The 18,343-nt window shown below is 49.9% G+C and overlaps 1 protein-coding gene across 3 annotated transcripts in view; it reads right to left on the reverse strand.

Annotated features, from left to right (window-relative positions):
* Positions 1 to 18,343, reverse strand: part of LOC141264794 (uncharacterized) — a 190,835-nt gene that overhangs the window by 156,204 nt on the left and 16,288 nt on the right. For 2 of the 3 annotated variants that reach the window (XM_073677105.1, XM_073677104.1), the window contains one exon: positions 12,950 to 17,191. In XM_073677105.1, the coding sequence (XP_073533206.1) occupies positions 13,790 to 14,767 (978 nt within the window). In that variant the 5' untranslated portion in view covers positions 14,768 to 17,191 and the 3' untranslated portion in view covers positions 12,950 to 13,789. Of the gene's footprint in view, positions 1 to 12,949; positions 17,192 to 18,343 lie in introns of those variants that run through there. The other variant, XM_073677106.1, reaches the window with a different exon arrangement.

An 18,343-nucleotide genomic window follows, 5' to 3' on the forward strand; every position in this document is an offset into this window, starting at 1 on the left:
TGAGAACCTGCACAGTACACACATATATATGGTCTGCAGAGCACTGGTGAGAACCTGCACAGTATACACATATATATATGGTCTGCAGAGCACTGGGGAGAACCTGCACAGTATACACATATATATATGGTCTGCAGAGCACTGGGGAGAACCTGCACAGTATACACATATATATGGTCTGCAGAGCACTGGGGAGAACCTGCACAGTATACACATATATATGGTCTGCAGAGCACTGGGGAGAACCTGCACAGTATACACATATATATGGTCTGCAGAGCACTGGTGAGAACCTGCACAGTACACACATATATATGGTCTGCAGAGCACTGGTGAGAACCTGCACACTACACATATATATGGTCTGCAGAGCACTGGTGAGAACCTGCACAGTACACACATATATATGGTCTGCAGAGCACTGGTGAGAACCTGCACAGTGCACACATATATATGGTCTGCAGAGCACTGGTGAGAACCTGCACAGTACACACTTATATATGGTCTGCAGAGCACTGATGAGAACCTGCACAGTGCACACATATATATGGTCTGCAGAGCCCTGGTGAGAACCTGCACAGTGCACACATATATATGATCTGAAGAGCACTGGTGAGAACCTGCACAGTACACACATATATATGGTCTGCAGAGCACTGGTGAGAATCTGCACAGTACACACATATATATGGTCTGCAGAGCACTGGTGAGAACCTGCACAGTACACACATATATATGGTCTGCAGAGCACTGGTGAGAACCTGCACAGTGCACACATATATATGGTCTGCAGAGCACTGGTGAGAACCTGCACAGTATACACATATATATGGTCTGCAGAGCACTGGTGAGAACCTGCACAGTATACACATATATATGGTCTGCAGAGCACTGGTGAGAACCTGCACAGTATACACATATATATGGTCTGCAGAGCACTGGTGAGAACCTGCACAGTATACACATATATATGGTCTGCAGAGCACTGGTGAGAACCTGCACAGTACACACATATATATGGTCTGCAGAGCACTGGTGAGAACCTGCACAGTACACACATATATATGGTCTGCAGAGCACTGGTGAGAACCTGCACAGTACACACATATATATGGTCTGCAGAGCACTGGTGAGAACCTGCACAGTACACACATATATATGGTCTGCAGAGCACTGGTGAGAACCTGCACAGTACACACATATATATGGTCTGCAGAGCACTGGTGAGAACCTGCACAGTATACACATATATATGGTCTGCAGAGCACTGGTGAGAACCTGCACAGTGCACACATATATATGATCTGCAGAGCACTGGTGAGAACCTGCACAGTATACACATATATATGGTCTGCAGAGCACTGGTGAGAACCTGCACAGTACAGTCATATATATGAACTGCAGAGCACTGGTGAGAACCTGCACAGTATATACATATATATGGTCTGCAGAGCACTGGTGATAACCTGCTCAGTACTCATAGTAATAGAAATATTACGTCTGAGAGCAAGTGGGAGGTTTCCTGGTCAGTAGCCCTTAAACTTGCAACACCTCCTGTCCCAGATCAGATATGGGAGGATCCTTCCCTATATAAACTGGATCTGGGGCGGGGTTAGAGAGTCAGAGCCTGGAGTTTGTTCCAGACACAGGGAAAGTAACAGCGAGGAGCTCTGTAGGAGCAGGAGCTGAAGACCAGGGACTTGAGCTAAGCGAAGTTCGTCCTGGCAGAAGACGCTAAGAAACGGACACAGGAGTCCAAGGCTGTGGGGACTGATATACACCCAGCAGCAGAAACCAGCCGGCAGGGGATTCCAGGTCCTCAGTCACGAGCAAGGGACCAGCACTGCCATCGAGGAGCGGAGGCTAACAGAAGGCCCTAAGTCACCAGCCATACGGGTGAGCACCACACGGTACACTCAGGGCCGTGGGCTACTTCCACTCGCTTACAGCAAGGTAGCCAGGAAGAGTGCAGATAGACAGGGAGGCCTACAACTCCACCTGGCCAGGGGAACTCCAGTTTGCTCAGACTGATCAGGCCTCTTATGCTAGCCAGTACTCCCGGGAGGGTCTGCCTTGTACCATCAGTAAAGACCCTGAACTGCACTGCAAAGTCTCTGAGTCGTTCCTGCTGCGCTCGTGCACCATCACTCCCATCATCCACACTCACTACCCTGAGGCTATACTCCTCCCGTGGGGAGTTATACTACACTCTGCTGCCCTCCCAACATCAGCCTCAGAGGTCTGCTCAGCAGCGGCGGTTCTTATTGACCGCAATCCACGGGTGGCGTAGTCGGACATTGCATTGTACTGATACAGAGACTGCCACAACCTTGGTCTGACCACCCTGAGCCATGGGACCGGGTCGCCACTACTACTCCCAGCATTGCACAGAAGGCCCCCTTCCGACTGCCCCGCGGCCCAGGGGCGAGTCAGATTTTTGGCGTAGTCGGCAGGATTGTGACCAACCCGCCACAAACGGGTATTGCGCGCCTGATAAAGACTTTGCACTTACCTGAGTGAAGTTTCCCGCCATCTTCAGTCGTTTCCCGCCGTCTTCAGCCGTTTTCCCGCCATCGGACGCCATCTTCAGGACGCCGCGCAGGAAGAAGAGGGGCGTGGACGTCCAAACCTCGCGAGACCTGAAGCCCTGCCCTACGCACCGACGCTGCGCAAGGTCCTGGAAGGAGAGAGAGCGACGCTGACGTCACCAGGACGCGACGCAAGGTCCTCGCCCGGAGCAGCACCAGCGGAGCCGCGGCCTACGGAAGAGGATCGACGGAAGGTAGGCCACACTTAACTAGGGGGGAGGAAGATGCCGGACACGGAAGGACCCTCTACCACCAGCGCGGCCACTGCCGCAGTAATGCCGTTCACAATGCCATACATCCCCGGAGCGGCCTGGCTGCCCCAGTACTCAGGGGAGTCGCATACCCTAAGCGACTTTAAAGAGAGACTGTACAGCCTATTTAAGGTATACCCCTTGACGGAGGGCCAGAAAGTGAGCATATTGATAGGCCAGTTAACTGGCGCAGCCCAGTGTGAAGTAAAGTCCTGGTCAGTCCGGGACAAGGAGACCTTAACCCGTCTGAAGGACACTTTTGATACCCGCACCTCAGCCGAGATCAAAATGAGATTTTATGGGTGCAAGCAGCGGGCCCAAGACAGTATAAGAGACTATGCTTTGAGTTTGCAAGAGGCCCTGGGAGCCATTAAACAGGCAGACCCTGACAGTGTGCGGAATGCAGATGAATTGTTAACTGAGCAATTCATTGAGGGTCTGCTGTCCAACGCCCACCGAACCCAGTTACGTGCAATGGCCTTGCAGAACCCTGGTTTAGACTTTGCAAAGTTCAAAGACAGGGCCATCCGGGTGCTCCGAGAACCGGCACCGGGTAGCGCTGTAACCCACCGGCGTCCTGCTATTACCTATCACCAGGAGGCGGCGCCCTTGTCTGCAGGGCTTGTAGGAGCTGGTGCGCAGGCTTTGGACAACAACCCGGCTACAGACCTGCACCATCAGGTTCAAGAGCTGACTAAAAGCGTAGCCTCGCTAACCAGAACTGTGCAGTCTTTACAGGTCTCTCCTCCAGGAAAGATCCAGCTGGCGTCCGGACCGGAGGACGTCCCGTGGCGCTGACAGAGGAGGATCCCAACGTCCAGAGGAAGACCCAGCGACAGATACAACGAGGACGGACAACCCATCTGCCGCCGCTGCAATCAACCCGGACATATGGCAAGGTACTGTCATTTAAACGGGCACAACCTGGGGTAGAGGGCCAACCCCCAGGCATAAGATCATCAGGCCCCTCAAACTGGCGTGATAAATACGTAGGGGGACGTCCGGTCTTGCCTGTGGTACTGGATGGCATTCCTATGAGTGCCCTACTAGACACCGGGTCACAGGTAACTACCATCCCTTATGTGCTCTTTAAGCAGTACTGGAATGACTCGGACATAACCCGCTACCCAGATGACGACCTGAGTATCATCGCCAGCAATGGTCAGCCCGTGCCGCAGGTGGGATTCAAGGAGGTGACCATTAAAATCGGTAAAGTCGAACTGGCGGCACAAGAGCTGATTATTGTGGACATTGACAGTCATGAGAGTCACCCTAGAATAACCTTGGGAACTAATGTGATTGAAAATTGTCTTGCAGAGATAATTCTCATTTTACAGCAGGTTGCCAAGAACGCCAGTTCCAGCCAGGAGCGTGTTCTCCAAAAAGAGATTCGGGCACTGATGAAACGGCAACAAGTGGAACTATCTGGTGGTGAGATTGGTAGCGTGAGAATGTGTGACCCGTTCCCTATTGGCATTCCCCCGAAAAGTGAGATGATGATCTGGTGCCGGGCAGCTATTGGTCTAAGAGGTAGAGACTACCAAGCAATGGTAGAACCAGTCTACTCAGACAGTAGGCCCACCATTTTGACAGCACGGGGGGTGGTCAATGTACGCCATGGGAGGGTACCTGTCCGCATCATAAATATCGGGGAGAGAGAAGAATACCTGCCCCGGTATGCCACGCTAGCCAAATTGTTCACCATAAACCAAAATTCTGTAAGGGCCGTGGAACCCTTGCCTCCATCTCAACCAGAGGAAGGTAACGGCTCTAAGAAACCAATGGAGGACTGGTGTCAGCAGCTGCATTTGGGTACTGACTCCACTCCCTCACACCAAAAACAGGGAGTCTACCGGGTGGTTCAGGAGTACGAAAGAGTCTTTAGTAAACACCCGCTAGACTTCGGGCGAGTAAAGGGGGTAGAACATCACATCCCCACAGGAGACCATCCACCCATAAAGGAAAGATACCGACCTGTACCCCCTGCCCACTATCAGCATGCAAAGGGGATGTTGCGCGACATGAAGGAGGCTGGGGTAATTAGGGACAGCTGTAGCCCCTGGGCAGCTCCACTAGTTCTAGTGAAAAAGAAGGACAACACCATGAGAATGTGTGTAGACTACAGAAAGGTCAACCGAATCACACACAAAGATGCGTACCCGTTACCTAGAATAGAAGAATCTTTAGCTGCATTAAAATCCGCTAACTTCTTCTCCACTTTGGATCTTACTAGCGGGTACTGGCAGGTTCCTGTAGCAGAGGCAGACAAAGAGAAGACTGCATTCACCACCCCGATGGGTCTCAGCGAATTTAACTGTATGCTGTTCGGGCTCTGCAACGCACCAGGAACCTTCCAGCGGTTGATGGAATGCTGTCTGGGACACCGGAACTTCGAGACGGTCCTGTTATACCTGGAAGACGTCATTGTTTATTCCAAGACCTACGAGGACCATCTGAAACACCTGGCAGAAGTGTTTGACGCCCTGGCAAGCTACGGCCTAAAGGTGAAACCCTCCAAGTGTCACCTGCTGAAACCAAAGGTACAGTACCTGGGACACGTGGTGAGTGCTGACCGAGTGGCTCCCGACCCCGATAAGATCACCGTGATTAAAGACTGGCCAAGACCCTCCAGCATAAAGGAAGTGCGGCAGTTCATCGGGTTGGTAGGCTACTACCGAAGATTCATTCCCGGTTTCACCAAAATGGCAGCTCCTATGCAGGACCTCCTGATAGGTCAATCCCAGAAAGCCAAAAACCAGAAGCCGCCCTTCAGGTGGGAAAAGCTGGAAGAGGAGTCCTTCCGCCAGCTGAAGATGGCCCTCACGGGGGATGAAATCCTGGCGTACCCTGGCTACGGCCAGCCCTTTATCCTCCACACGGATGCGAGCAACATTTGGCTAGGAGCCGTACTGTCCCAGATCCAGCAGGGGAGAGAACGGGTAATCGCTTACGCCAGCCGAAAACTACGGCCCACAGAGAGAAACCCTGAGAATTATAGCTCATTCAAGCTAGAGTTCCTGGCAATGGTGTGGGCAGTGACCGAACGTTTCAAGCATTACCTTGCCTCTTCCAAGTTCACTGTGTACACGGATAACAACCCGTTGACACACCTGGACACTGCAAAACTTGGTGCCCTGGAGCAGAGATGGATGGCCCGACTGTCCAACTATGAATTCACCATCAAATACCGGGTGGGACGCTCAAATGCCAACGCGGATGCCCTGTCCAGAATGCCAAACTTACCGGACGTAGGGGAAGATCCAGAAGAACTGGAAGAAGTCGAACTCCCTGCGTTCCACCGTCATGGGATTACCCTGTATTCCCACCGCGTAAGGGACAGGCACTCTGCTACGTTCAATCCCTTACCCCACTACAGCTGGGCGGAGACACAAGACAGTGATCCCACAGTCCGTCTGGTGAAGGAAATGCTGACACAAGCTGATGCCCTTCTTGACCCAGACGCTCCGGAGGAGACCAAGCAACTGTGGAAGGAGAAAAGTAAACTGTTTCTTTACAAGGAGAAGCTGTGCCGGAGAATGGTCAACTCTAGAACACATGAGCTGACCTGGCAGGTAGTGGTCCCAAGACGAGACGCGGCTATGGTTCTGGAGGCATACCACGATGGAGCAGGACACTTCGGATGGAAGAAGCTGGAGTTCTTGTTGCGTGGACGGTTCTACTGGGTAGGCATGAGAGGAGCCATCGAGAGGTGGTGCAGAGACTGTGGCCCGTGCAGCCTAAGAAGAAGAGACCGTGCCAGCCAGATGACTCCCCTGCAGCCCATCATCACCAGGCAGCCACTGGAACTGGTAGCCCTGGACCATGTGAAACTGGCTCCAAGCAAATCTGGGTACGTCTACGCCCTCACCATCGTAGATCACTACTCCCGGTTCCTGGTGGTGGTCCCTGTCAAAGACTTAACTGCTCAAACAGCAGCTAGAGCCTTCCAGCTGCACTTCTGCCGTCCACACGGGTATCCGGAGCAAGTGCTGACGGACCAAGGACCAGCCTTCGAAGCGGAGGTCTTCCAAGAGTTCTGCAATCTGTATGGCTGCAGGAAGATAAGAACAACGCCCTATCACCCTCAGACCAACGGACTATGTGAGAAAATGAACCAAGTGGTGATAGACTTGCTAAAAACGTTGCCCCTGGAAGAACGCAATCTGTGGCCTGAAAAACTGCCTGATCTGGTGGACTTGTATAATCACATCCCCGTAGGTTCCACCAACTGTACCCCGGCTTACCTAATGAGAGCAAGACCTGGTAAGCTGCCTATTGACCTGGATATGGGAGTCCTGACACCTGAGGACACCTCGCCAGAGGCAGACTGGGATACAGAACGGCAGCAGCAGTACCGAAAAGTACAAGAGAGCGTCAAGCGAAGTCTGTCTCAAGCAAGAGAAAGGCAAGAGAAGACTTATAACCAGCATGCTCCCGCTGTTCCCCTGGTACCTGGAGAGCAGGTCTTGAAGAGAAAGAGGCGGCTCCACAAGCTGGACGACCAGTGGGAGAAGGACCCGTACACAGTACTGCCTTCAAGTCATGATAATCCAAAAATCTGTTTAATCAGTAAGGATGGAGGAGAGACCACAGCCAATGTCTCCAGAGACCACCTGAAAAAGTGTCCCGAGCAGCTGCAAAGCCCTGACGAAGATCAAGAGAACCCTCAACCCGCAGAGGAAAGGGAAGAAATGATCAGTACCGTACTCGGAGACTTTCCCCAGTCCTGGACACGAATCAACAACGCTATCGTGGTACCCGTCCTCACCTTTCTCCAGCCAGCCCCTCAAGGGCCTACAGAAGAACAGGTAGTGTCAGAAGAGCAGCCGGCCCAGGAGGCAGAAGAATCCATACCAGCAGCCCAGGTGTAGCGCCGGCGTCCCTGCCCTCTGCTAGGCAGGGACGCTGTTCCCCTCACCCTTCTGCTCCGAGCCCGGCGTCCTCCTCCCGCTCTGCTGGCAGCGCGCGCTCCTTCCCGGCCACTGTGCTTGGGGCGCGCGTGCGCGCCCTCCCTCCCTCTTAAAGGGGCCGCGCGCGCCGTCCTAAGGAGTCCCCGGCCAATGGCCGGAGGACTTCACCATATATAAGGCACCTCCTCCAAAATGGAGGTGCCCGAGCAATGTTGTTGCACTGTTCACTACTCTGCTTCAGCCCTCAGGTCCCGTTGCCAGTTACCTGCCAGCTACCTGCCAGAAACCTGCCAGTTTGCTGTCTGTTTCCTGCCTGACATTCCTCCTACCTGCTTGCTAGCCTGAGGTCCGACGGTCTGCCTTCCTACTCCTGTCAGTCTGTGTTTGGACCAGCTTGCCCGCTCACCTGGGAGCGCACATCTGCTACCTGACCTGCTAGCCTACCTGGAGGCTCCGCCGTCACGTGCTGTGACCACCTGCCATTCCAGAGACTCCTGCCCGCTCACCTGGGAGCGCACATCTGCTACCTGCCTGCTAGCCTACCTGGAGGCTCCGCCGTCACGTGCTGTGACCACCTGCCATTCCAGAGACTCCTGTCCGCTCACCTGGGAGCACTCATCTGCATCCGCCTGTTAGCCTACCTGGAGGCTCTGCCGTCACATGCTGTGACCACCTGCCATTCCAGAGACTCCTGCCCGCTCACCTGGGAGCGCTCATCTGCTGCCTGTCTGTTGGCCTACCTGGAGGCTCCGCCGTCACATGCTGTGACCACCCGTTTATCCAGAGACTCTCGCTTGCTCACCTGGGAGCACACATCTACCATCTGCCTGCTAGCCTACCTGGAGGCTCAGCCATCACAGGTCGTACCTACCCTTTACCCAGAGACTGCCCCGGTCACTTGCCGTGACCTCCTGCCCGTTCATCCAGAGACTGCCCCGGTCACTTGCCGTGACCTCCTGCCCGTTCATCCAGAGACTACCCCGGTCACTTGCCGTGACCTCCAGTCCGTTCACCCAGAGACTGTCCCGGTCACCTGCTGTGACTGCCTGCCCGTCTTCCCTGGTCGCCACCCGCTCCCTTACAAGGACCACCCCCTTGTATAGTAGCTCAGAGGTTCCGCCTCCCAGACCCGTTACACCAGGAGAATCAACCCTCTGCTAGTAGTGAGCCTGCCGTGCCCCTAGTAAGCCAAACAGTACGCAGAAAGCTGCCAGACCTACCCGCAACACCTCCTACACCCTGTGGTGCAGAACCAGATAGTGGATTACGTAGGTCCACCAGGAGCACTAGAGGACAGATGCCCGCTCGCTGGAGAATTTAAACTATAATTTGAATTTACCTGTAAACTACAAATGTTGAAAATGGTTTATGTTTGCTGCCTGTTTATTAATTATGCTTCTCTAGTTACCCTTCAGGTTTATTTGGACTGACAGGTTATGGACGCTGAATAACCGGAACTACATTGTAGATAGTTACTCTTGGTGCTTCTTGCGAAAACGGCCACGGAAGAAAAACGTGTCTGGCGTGGCCCCGTGTGGTCCAAAGTAGTTAGCTTCGCCTTGCAGCCACGCCCAGGGCCAACGCTTGGGGTTTGCTTTGGCCAGGTCCCCTACTCTGCTTAAAAACTTCACCCTGGGTGATATGGACACCCGGTTATGGAAGTGCCGTGACCTTAAAGACAAAATGTCCTTGTACATATGTTATGCTATTGTTATACCCTGTATTTGTGTTTTCTTAAAAATGTGTTTAGTCCCGGAGTACTAAAATTCACTAGGGGGGAATGTGGCACCCCAGGGGGGTCTGGTTACCACAGTAATAGAAATATTACGTCTGAGAGCAAGTGGGAGGTTTCCTGGTCAGGAGCCCTTAAACATGCAACACCTCCTGTCCCAGACCAGATAGGGGAGGAACCTGCCCTATATAAACTGGATCTGGGGCGGGGTTAGAGAGTCAGAGCCTGGAGTTTGTTCCAGACACAGGGAAAGTAACAGTGAGGAGCTCTGTAAGAGCAGGAGCTGAAGACCAGGGACTTGAGCTAAGCGGAGTTCGTCCTGGCAGAAGACGCTAAGAACCGGACACAGCAGTCCGAGGCTGTGGGGACTTATATATACCCAGCAGCAGAAACCCACCGGCAGGGGATTCCAGGTCCTCTGGCCATAGAAGCCCGGAGGCTCAGTCACGAGCAAGGGACCAGCACCGCCATCGAGGAGCGGGGGCTATCAGAAGGACCCAAGTCACCAGCCATACGGGTGAGCACCACACGGTACACTCAGGGACGTGGGCTACTTCCACTCGCTTACAGCAAGGTAGCCAGGAAGAGTGCAGATAGACGGGGAGGCCTACAACTCCACCTGGCCAGGGGAACTCCAGTTTGCTCACAGACTGACCAGGCCTCTTATGCTAGCCAGTACTCCCGGGAGGGTCTGCCTTGTACCATCAGTAAAGACCCTGAACTGCACTGCAAAGTCTCTGAGTCGTTCCTGCTGCGCTCGTGCACCATCACTCCCATCATCCACACTCACTACCCTGAGGCTATACTCCTCCCGTGGGGAGTTATACTACACTCTGCTGCCCTCACAACATCAGCCTGAGAGGTCTGCTCAGCAGCGGCGGCTCTTATTGACCGCAATCCACGGGTGGCGTAGTCGGACATTGCATTGTACTGATACAGAGACTGCCACAACCTTGGTCTGACCACCCTGAGCCATGGGACCGGGTCGCCACTACTACTCCCAGCATTGTACAGAAGGCCCGGTTCCGGGTGCCCCGCGGCCCAGGAGGCGAGTACACACATATATATTGTCTGCAGAGCACTGGTGAGAACCAGCTCAGTACACACATATATATGGTCTGCAGAGCACTGGTGAGAACCTGCACAGTACTCGCATATATATGGTCTGCAGAGCACTGGTGAGAACCTGCACAGTATACACATATATATGGTCTGCAGAGCACTGGTGAGAACCAGCTCAGTACACACATATATATGGTCTGCAGAGCACTGGTGAGAACCTGCACAGTACTCACATATATATGGTCTGCAGAGCACTGGTGAGAACCTGCACAGTATACACATATATATGGTCTGCAGATCACTGGTGAGAACCTGTACAGTATACACATATATATGGTCTGCAGAGCACTGGTGAGAACCTGCACAGTACACACATATATATATATGGTCTGCAGAGCACTGGTGAGAACCTGCACAGTACACACATATATATGGTCTGCAGAGTACTGGTGAGAACCTGCACAGTATACACATATATATGGTCTGCAGAGCACTGGTGAGAACCTGCACAGTACTCACATATATATGGTCTGCAGATCACTGGTGAGAACCTGCACAGTACACACATATATATATGGTCTGCAGAGCACTGGTGAGAACCTGCACAGTATATACATATATATGGACTGCAGAGCACTGGTGAGAACCTGCACAGTAAACACATATATATGGTCTGCAGAGCACTGGTGAGAACCTGCACAGTAAACACATATATATGGTCTGCAGAGCACTGGTGAGAACCTGCACAGTACACATATATATATGGACTGCAGAGCACTGGTGAGAACCTGGACAGTACACACATATATATGGTCTGCAGAGCACTGGTGAGAACCTGCACAGTACACACATATATATGGTCTGCAGAGCACTGGTGAGAACCTGCACAGTATACACATATATATGGTCTGCAGAGCACTTGTGAGAACCTGCACAGTAAACACATATATATGGTCTGCAGAGCACTGGTGAGAACCTACACAGTATACATATATATATATGGTCTGCAGAGCACTGGTGAGAACCTACACAGTATACATATATATATATGGTCTGCAGAGCACTGGTGAGAACCTGCACAGTATACACATATATATGGTCTGCAGAGCACTGGTGAGAACCTGCACAGTAAACACATATATATGGTCTGCAGAGCACTGGTGAGAACCTTCACAGTACTTATATATATATGGTCTGCAGAGCACTGGTGAGAACCTGCACAGTACACACATATATAGGGTCTGCAGAGCACTGGTGAGAACATGCACAGTAAACACATATATATGGTCTGCAGAGCACTGGTGAGAACCTACACAGTATACATATATATATGGGCTGCAGAGCACTGGTGAGAACCTGCACAGTACACACATATATATGATCTGCAGAGCACTGGTGAGAACCTGCACAGTATACACATATATATATGGTCTGCAGAGCTCTGGTGGGAACCTGCACAGTATACACAATATGGTCTACACCCGCGCTCTGCTGACTGTATATCACCATTATATGGTCGCTGTATGGCGGTAACATCAGTCCTAGCACAGAGGTTGCAGTTACTGATCAGTAAGATGTTATTATCACTACTGTATTATTGATGGTAATAATGGTGATGTTTGTTAGTGATAAGTATGGGGGCATTATTCTGTCACTATATGGTGGTATTATGTGGTCATAGTGCTGCGGTATTATTTACCCTTTATATAGCGGTAATATTGGTGTTGCTGTAAATTTTCTTTTTCTCAAATGTCAGGCAGGGTCATATTTGTAATGGAGACCCCCATCTGTGGAAGTGGATGCGGGGGCATCATGTCCTGTTTGCTTTGTAAAGCCAAGGCTGAATTTCAGCCGTAGTCCAGCCCTGGAGAACCTGAGACATTAGAAGTGTCACATGGGCTTATCGGAGGTAAGTGGACAGTCCACACACCAGTGGACAGCAGAGTGGGTGGACTGTGGACAGCAGAGTGGGTGGACTGTGGACAGCAGAGTGGGTAAACACACCAGTGGACAGCAGAGTGGGTGGACTGTGGACAGCAGAGTTGGTGGACTCTGGACAGCAGAGTGGGTGGACTGTAGACAGCAGAGTGGGTGGACTGTGGACAGCAGAGTGGGTGGACACACCAGTGAACAGCAGAGTGGGTGGACTGTGGACAGCAGAGTGGGTGGACACACCAGTGGACAGCAGAGTGGGTGGACTGTGGACAGCAGAGTGGGTGGACTGTGGACAGCAGAGTGGGTGGACACACCAGTGGACAGCAGAGTGGGTGGACTGTGGACAGCAGAGTGGGTGAATTGTGGATACACCAGTGGAATCAGACACTCACAGCTGGGGGAGAATTCTGCAGGATTATTAGTTTTACATCCTTGAAACAATCTGGAAATGTCTTCTTCTTTCTTCAGCCTCCAGCAGCCTTACATCTGTGTCTCTCTTCATCCAGATCACAGTTTGGAATGATCAGCAACAGTCCTTAAGAAAGTTCATCAAATCCAGACGACAGATCCCACAACTGTAGCCCACTTATCCAGACCAGTCGGCAACTGATCTCTAAGCTCCATAGGCCATCCATCCATCCATCGGCTCCAGGACCTCAGCCTAGATCCTTTCCCTTAGACATCATTCCACACTCTCCCATGTATTTTTGTCAGGTGGAACCCATCACCTGGGACTGCATTTTACAATTTTTGTGTTAAGTCTTTTATTTAGTGGAAACACTAAATAAAAAACTGATGTATTTTCAACCAATGGGTGTAACCAAGATCAGTCCTATTCACAGACAGCAAGCAGAGATCTTGAAATAGGTAACAAACTGATACATAATATTGTGTCTCCTTACCCCACCACCTATCAGTGAAGTTACTGTATTGACTGGAGCCCGTGTGGTTCCCATTAGCCAGCGCTGCTCAGTCCTGGCACCCATCATACGTGCACCGCTCCTCTGCGGTACTGCAGAATAACACAGAGTTACCAGTCGACTCCGCTCCACAGTGACGCTCAGATAATGAATGTACAATCATAAAATGAGAACAGATCAGAGGAAGATTCTGTTATTTTTCTCCAATGTAAATTTTCTATTCTGAATACAATCAAGTGACAAACTCCCAATATTCCGTCAGGTTTGTATTATGAGTGTTTTTGTTGTTTTCTTTTTATGTGACTATAGAGAATAAAACAAAAATTGAAATGTTGCAATTTTCAAACTGATTGTTCTAATTAAAGGACCGGATGGAGGCATCTAATTATTATTAAAGGTCAGCAGTCATCTCATAATCATTAGAGGGCGGGGTCAGCAGTGCCATCTCATTATCATTAGAGGGCGGGGTCAGCAGAGTCATCTCATTATCATTAGAGGGCAGGGTCAGCAGAGTAATCTCATTATCATTAGAGGGCAGGGTCAGCAGAGTAATCTCATTATCATTAGAGGGCAGGGTCAGCAGTGTCATCTTATTATCATTAGAGGACAGGGTCAGTAGAGTCATCTCATTATCATTAGAGGGCTGGGATAGCAGTGTCATCTCATTATCATTAGAGGGCAGGGTCAGCAGAGTAATCTCATTATCATTAGAGGGCAGGGTCAGCAGTGTCATCTTATCATTAGAGGGCTGGGTCAGAAGAGTCATCTCATTAATAGAGGGCTGGGTCAGTAGAGTCATCTCATTATCTTTAGATGACAGGGTCAGCAGAGTCATTTCTTTATCATTAAAGGGCAGGGTCAGCAGAGTCATCTCATTATCATTAGAGGGCAGGATCAGCAGTGCCTTCTCATTATCATTAGAAGACAGGGTCAGCAGTGTCATCTCATTATCATTAGAAGACAGGGTCAGCAGTGTCATCTCATTATCATTAGAGGGCGGGGATAGCAGTGTCTTCTCATTATCATTAGAGGGCAGGATCAGAAGAGCCATCTCATTGTCATTAGAGGGCGGGGTCAGCAGTGTCATCTCATTATCATTAGAGGGCAGGGTCACCAGCATCATGTCATTAGCATTACAGGGCGAGGTCAGCAGTGTCACCTCATTATTAGAGGGCGGGGTCAGTAGAGACCTTTCATTATCTTTAGAGGACGGGGTCAGCAGTATCATCTCATTATCATTAGAGGACAGGGTCACCAGCATCATGTCATTATCATTAGAGGGCGGGGTCAACAGGGTCATCTCATTATTAGATGGTGGGGTCAGTAGAGACATTTCATTATCTTTAGAGGGCAGGGTCAGCAGAGTCATCTATCATTAAAGGACAGGGTCAGCAGAGTCATATCATTAGAGTGTGGGGTCAGCAGAGTCATCTCATTATTAAAGGGCGGGGTCAGTAGAGTCATCTTATCTTTACAGGGCAGGGTCAGCAGAGTCATTTCATTATCATTAGAGGGCACTGTCAGCAGTGTCAGCTCATTATCACTAGAGGTCAGGGTCAGCAGAGACATCTCATTATCATAAGAGGGCGGGGTCAGCAGAGTCATCTCTTTATCATTAAAGGGCAAGGTCAGCAGAGTCATCTCATTATTTTAAGGGGCGGGGTCAGCAGAGTCATCTCATTATTTTAGGGGGTGGGATTAGCAGAGTCATCTCATTATTATGGGGTGAGGTCAGCAGAGTCATCTCATTATCATTAGAGGGCGGGGTCAGCAGAGTCATCTCATTATTTTAGGGGGCAGGATCAGCAGAGTCATCTCATTATTTTGGGGGTGGGGTCAGCAGAATCATATTATTTTAGGGAGCAGGGTCAGTAGATTTATCTCATTATTTTGGGGGCAGGGTCAGCAGTCATCTCATTATTAGGTGGTGGGGCCAGCAGAGTAATTTCATTATCATTAGATGGCGGGGTCAGCAGAGTAATCTCATTATTATTAGGGGTGAGGTCAGCAGAGTCATCTCATTATCATTAGGGGCAGGGTCAGCAGAGTCATCTGATTATCATTAGGGGCGGGGGCAGGAGAGTCATCTGATTACCATTAGGGGCGGGGTCAGCAGTCATCTCATCATTAGGGGCGTAGTCAGCAGAGTCATCTCACTATCATTAGGGGCAGGGGCAGCAGAGTCATCTCATTATCATTAAATGGCGAGATCAGCAGAGTCATCTGATTATCATTAAGGGCGGGGTCAGCAGAGTCATCTGATTATCATTAGGGGTGGGGTCAGCAGAGTCATCTCATTATCATTAGGGGCGGTGTCAGCACAGTCATCTGATTATCATTAGGGGCGGGTCCATCAGAGTCATCTCATTATCGTTAGTGGGCGGGGTCAGCAGAGGCATCTCATTATCATTAAGGGCGGGGTCAGTACAGTCATCTCATCATCAGGGGTGGGATCAGCAGAGTCATCTGATTATCATTAAATGGCGGGGTCAGCAGAGTCATCTGATTATCTTTAAGGGCGGGGTCAGCAGAGTCATCTGATTATCATTAGGGGTGGGGTCAGCAGAGTCATCTGATTATCATTAGGGGCATGGTAAGCAGAGTCATCTCATCATCAGGGGTGGGGTCAGCAGAGTAATCTCATTATTATTAGGGTGAGGTCAGCAGAGTCATCTGATTATCATTAAGGGCGGGGCCAGCAGAGTCATCTCATTATCATTAAGGGCGGGGTCAGTACAGTCATCTCATTATCATTAGGGGCGGGGTCAGTACAGTCATCTCATTATCATTAAATGGCGGGGTCAGCAGAGTCATCTGATTATCATTAAGGGCGGGGTCAGGAGAGTCATCTTATTATCATTAGGGGTGGGGTCAGCAGAGTCATCTCATCATCAGGGGTGGGGTCAGCAGAGTAATCTCATTATTATTAGGGTGAGGTCAGCAGAGTCATCTGATTATCATTAAGGGCGGGGCCAGCAGAGTCATCTCATTATCATTAAGGGCGGGGTCAGTACAGTCATCTCATTATCATTAGGGGCGGGGTCAGTACAGTCATCTCATTATCATTAAATGGCGGGGTCAGCAGAGTCATCTGATTATCATTAAGGGCGGGGTCAGGAGAGTCATCTTATTATCATTAGGGGTGGGGTCAGCAGAGTCATCTCATCATCAGGGGTGGGGTCAGCAGAGCCGCAGGCGGTGTGTGAGCCGCTCGGAGCCTGCGGTTAATTATATCTGACTATAGATGCTTTCTTGATTTTTGTCAATGTAGGAAGGTACTTGATTGTTACTTTGTATGTGACTCGGATGATTTCTGATCTGTTACAGTCTTAATTTTGTTGCATTTTTGTGGCACAATATGAAAAAAAAAAATACACAACGAATTATTTGAATACCCCCAAAACATCGCAGGGACCCTGCAGACCTGGCCCTCAATGTCAGTAACAAAAATCCCCTCTACTCCTGACTGCGTCCTATGAAAATCTAATAGCGCCATATTTGGTTCACGCCCCTATCACGGTCCTCATGGGTACAATAAAGTTGGGATGAAACATATTAGAAAACTCTTTACTCTTTTGCCTTTACCCCTGCGTGAAATACAGCGAATGAAGCATTGATTTCTGGATCTACAGACACATTTATCATGATGAATATGATGCTGATTCTACACGTCCTCAATCTTCTCATGGATGTGAGACGCTCATAGGAAATCCAGGTCTCCGTACACCGAGGGGGGAATCTCGTCTTCTTCTTCCCATCCTTTTCCTATCACTGAGGCTATGGTTGGCACCACCTGTTGGTAGAACAATAGTCAGCTCACTCATGGTCATTGTCATGGAGCCTCCTTCATTGAAACTTATTCACATTATTCATCTCCTTGGTTTTCTAAACCGATATTATGTCTATGACACTTTATTGTCCACATACCATCTATATCCCAGCATGGCAAGCAAATAATAATCCTGCCATGAAGATGTCAGAGGATTGGGTGGTTGAGGGTGTGGTAGGGAGCGGGCACATTGGATGCTGACATTGGAAAAAAATCTGATCTCAAGTGTCAGATCTATCATGGTTTCTCTTTCATCAAGTCTTCTTCAAACTGTTTGCCTCCATCCTGCTTTCTAGTAAGTGTGTAATCTCAACCCAGAACTTGAGTCACAGCTACACTGCTCAGTACCGTAGAATAATGTCCTTTCTTCTGATGCCTTCTATTAAGTGTTTTACACAGCCCAGTGCTGGATCCACGGCTTCACTGCTCAGTACTGTTGTAAGATCCCCTCTATGCTTATGCTTCTAGTAGACGTTTAACTCAGCCCAGTGCTTGATTCACAGCTACACTGCTAAATATTGTTGTGTGATGTCCTCCCTGGTGATGATTTCTAGTAAGTGTTTCACTCAGTTCTGTGCTGGATTCACAGCTACATTGCTCAGTAGTTGTGTTCGATGTTTTCCATTCTGATGCTTTCTAGCAAGTGTTTAACTTATCACAGTGTTGGATTCACAGCTACACTGCTCAGTACTGCTGTAAGGTGTCTTCCATGCTGATGCTTTCTAGTAAGTGTTTCACTTAACACAGTGCTGGATTCACAGCTACATTACTCAGTAGTTCTGTATGATGTCCTTTATACTTATGCTTTCTAGTAAGTGTTTAACTCAGCCCAGTGCTGGATTCACAGCTACATTACTCAGTACTGTTGTACAATATTATCTATGCTTCTACTGCTGCTAATGAACATGGGCTACATAGAGACAGGAAAGCATAAAACTCTCATGTCTGTGCGTGACGAATATTGGAGACATCATTGCATATAGTCTTCATACAGTTTCTCAGAAACAACTACAAATTAGAGATAGAGGTGAGTTGATGACATCTCTATTGCGCTGCTGGAGGCCAAATTACAGCAAGATAGTAACGCTATACTTTATGCACATAGAAAAATCTATT

Source organism: Phyllobates terribilis, unplaced genomic scaffold, assembly GCF_046119375.1.
Source record: "Phyllobates terribilis strain yellow unplaced genomic scaffold, ASM4611937v1 Scaffold_4__5_contigs__length_816908805, whole genome shotgun sequence".
Lineage (NCBI taxonomy): Eukaryota > Metazoa > Chordata > Amphibia > Anura > Dendrobatidae > Phyllobates > Phyllobates terribilis.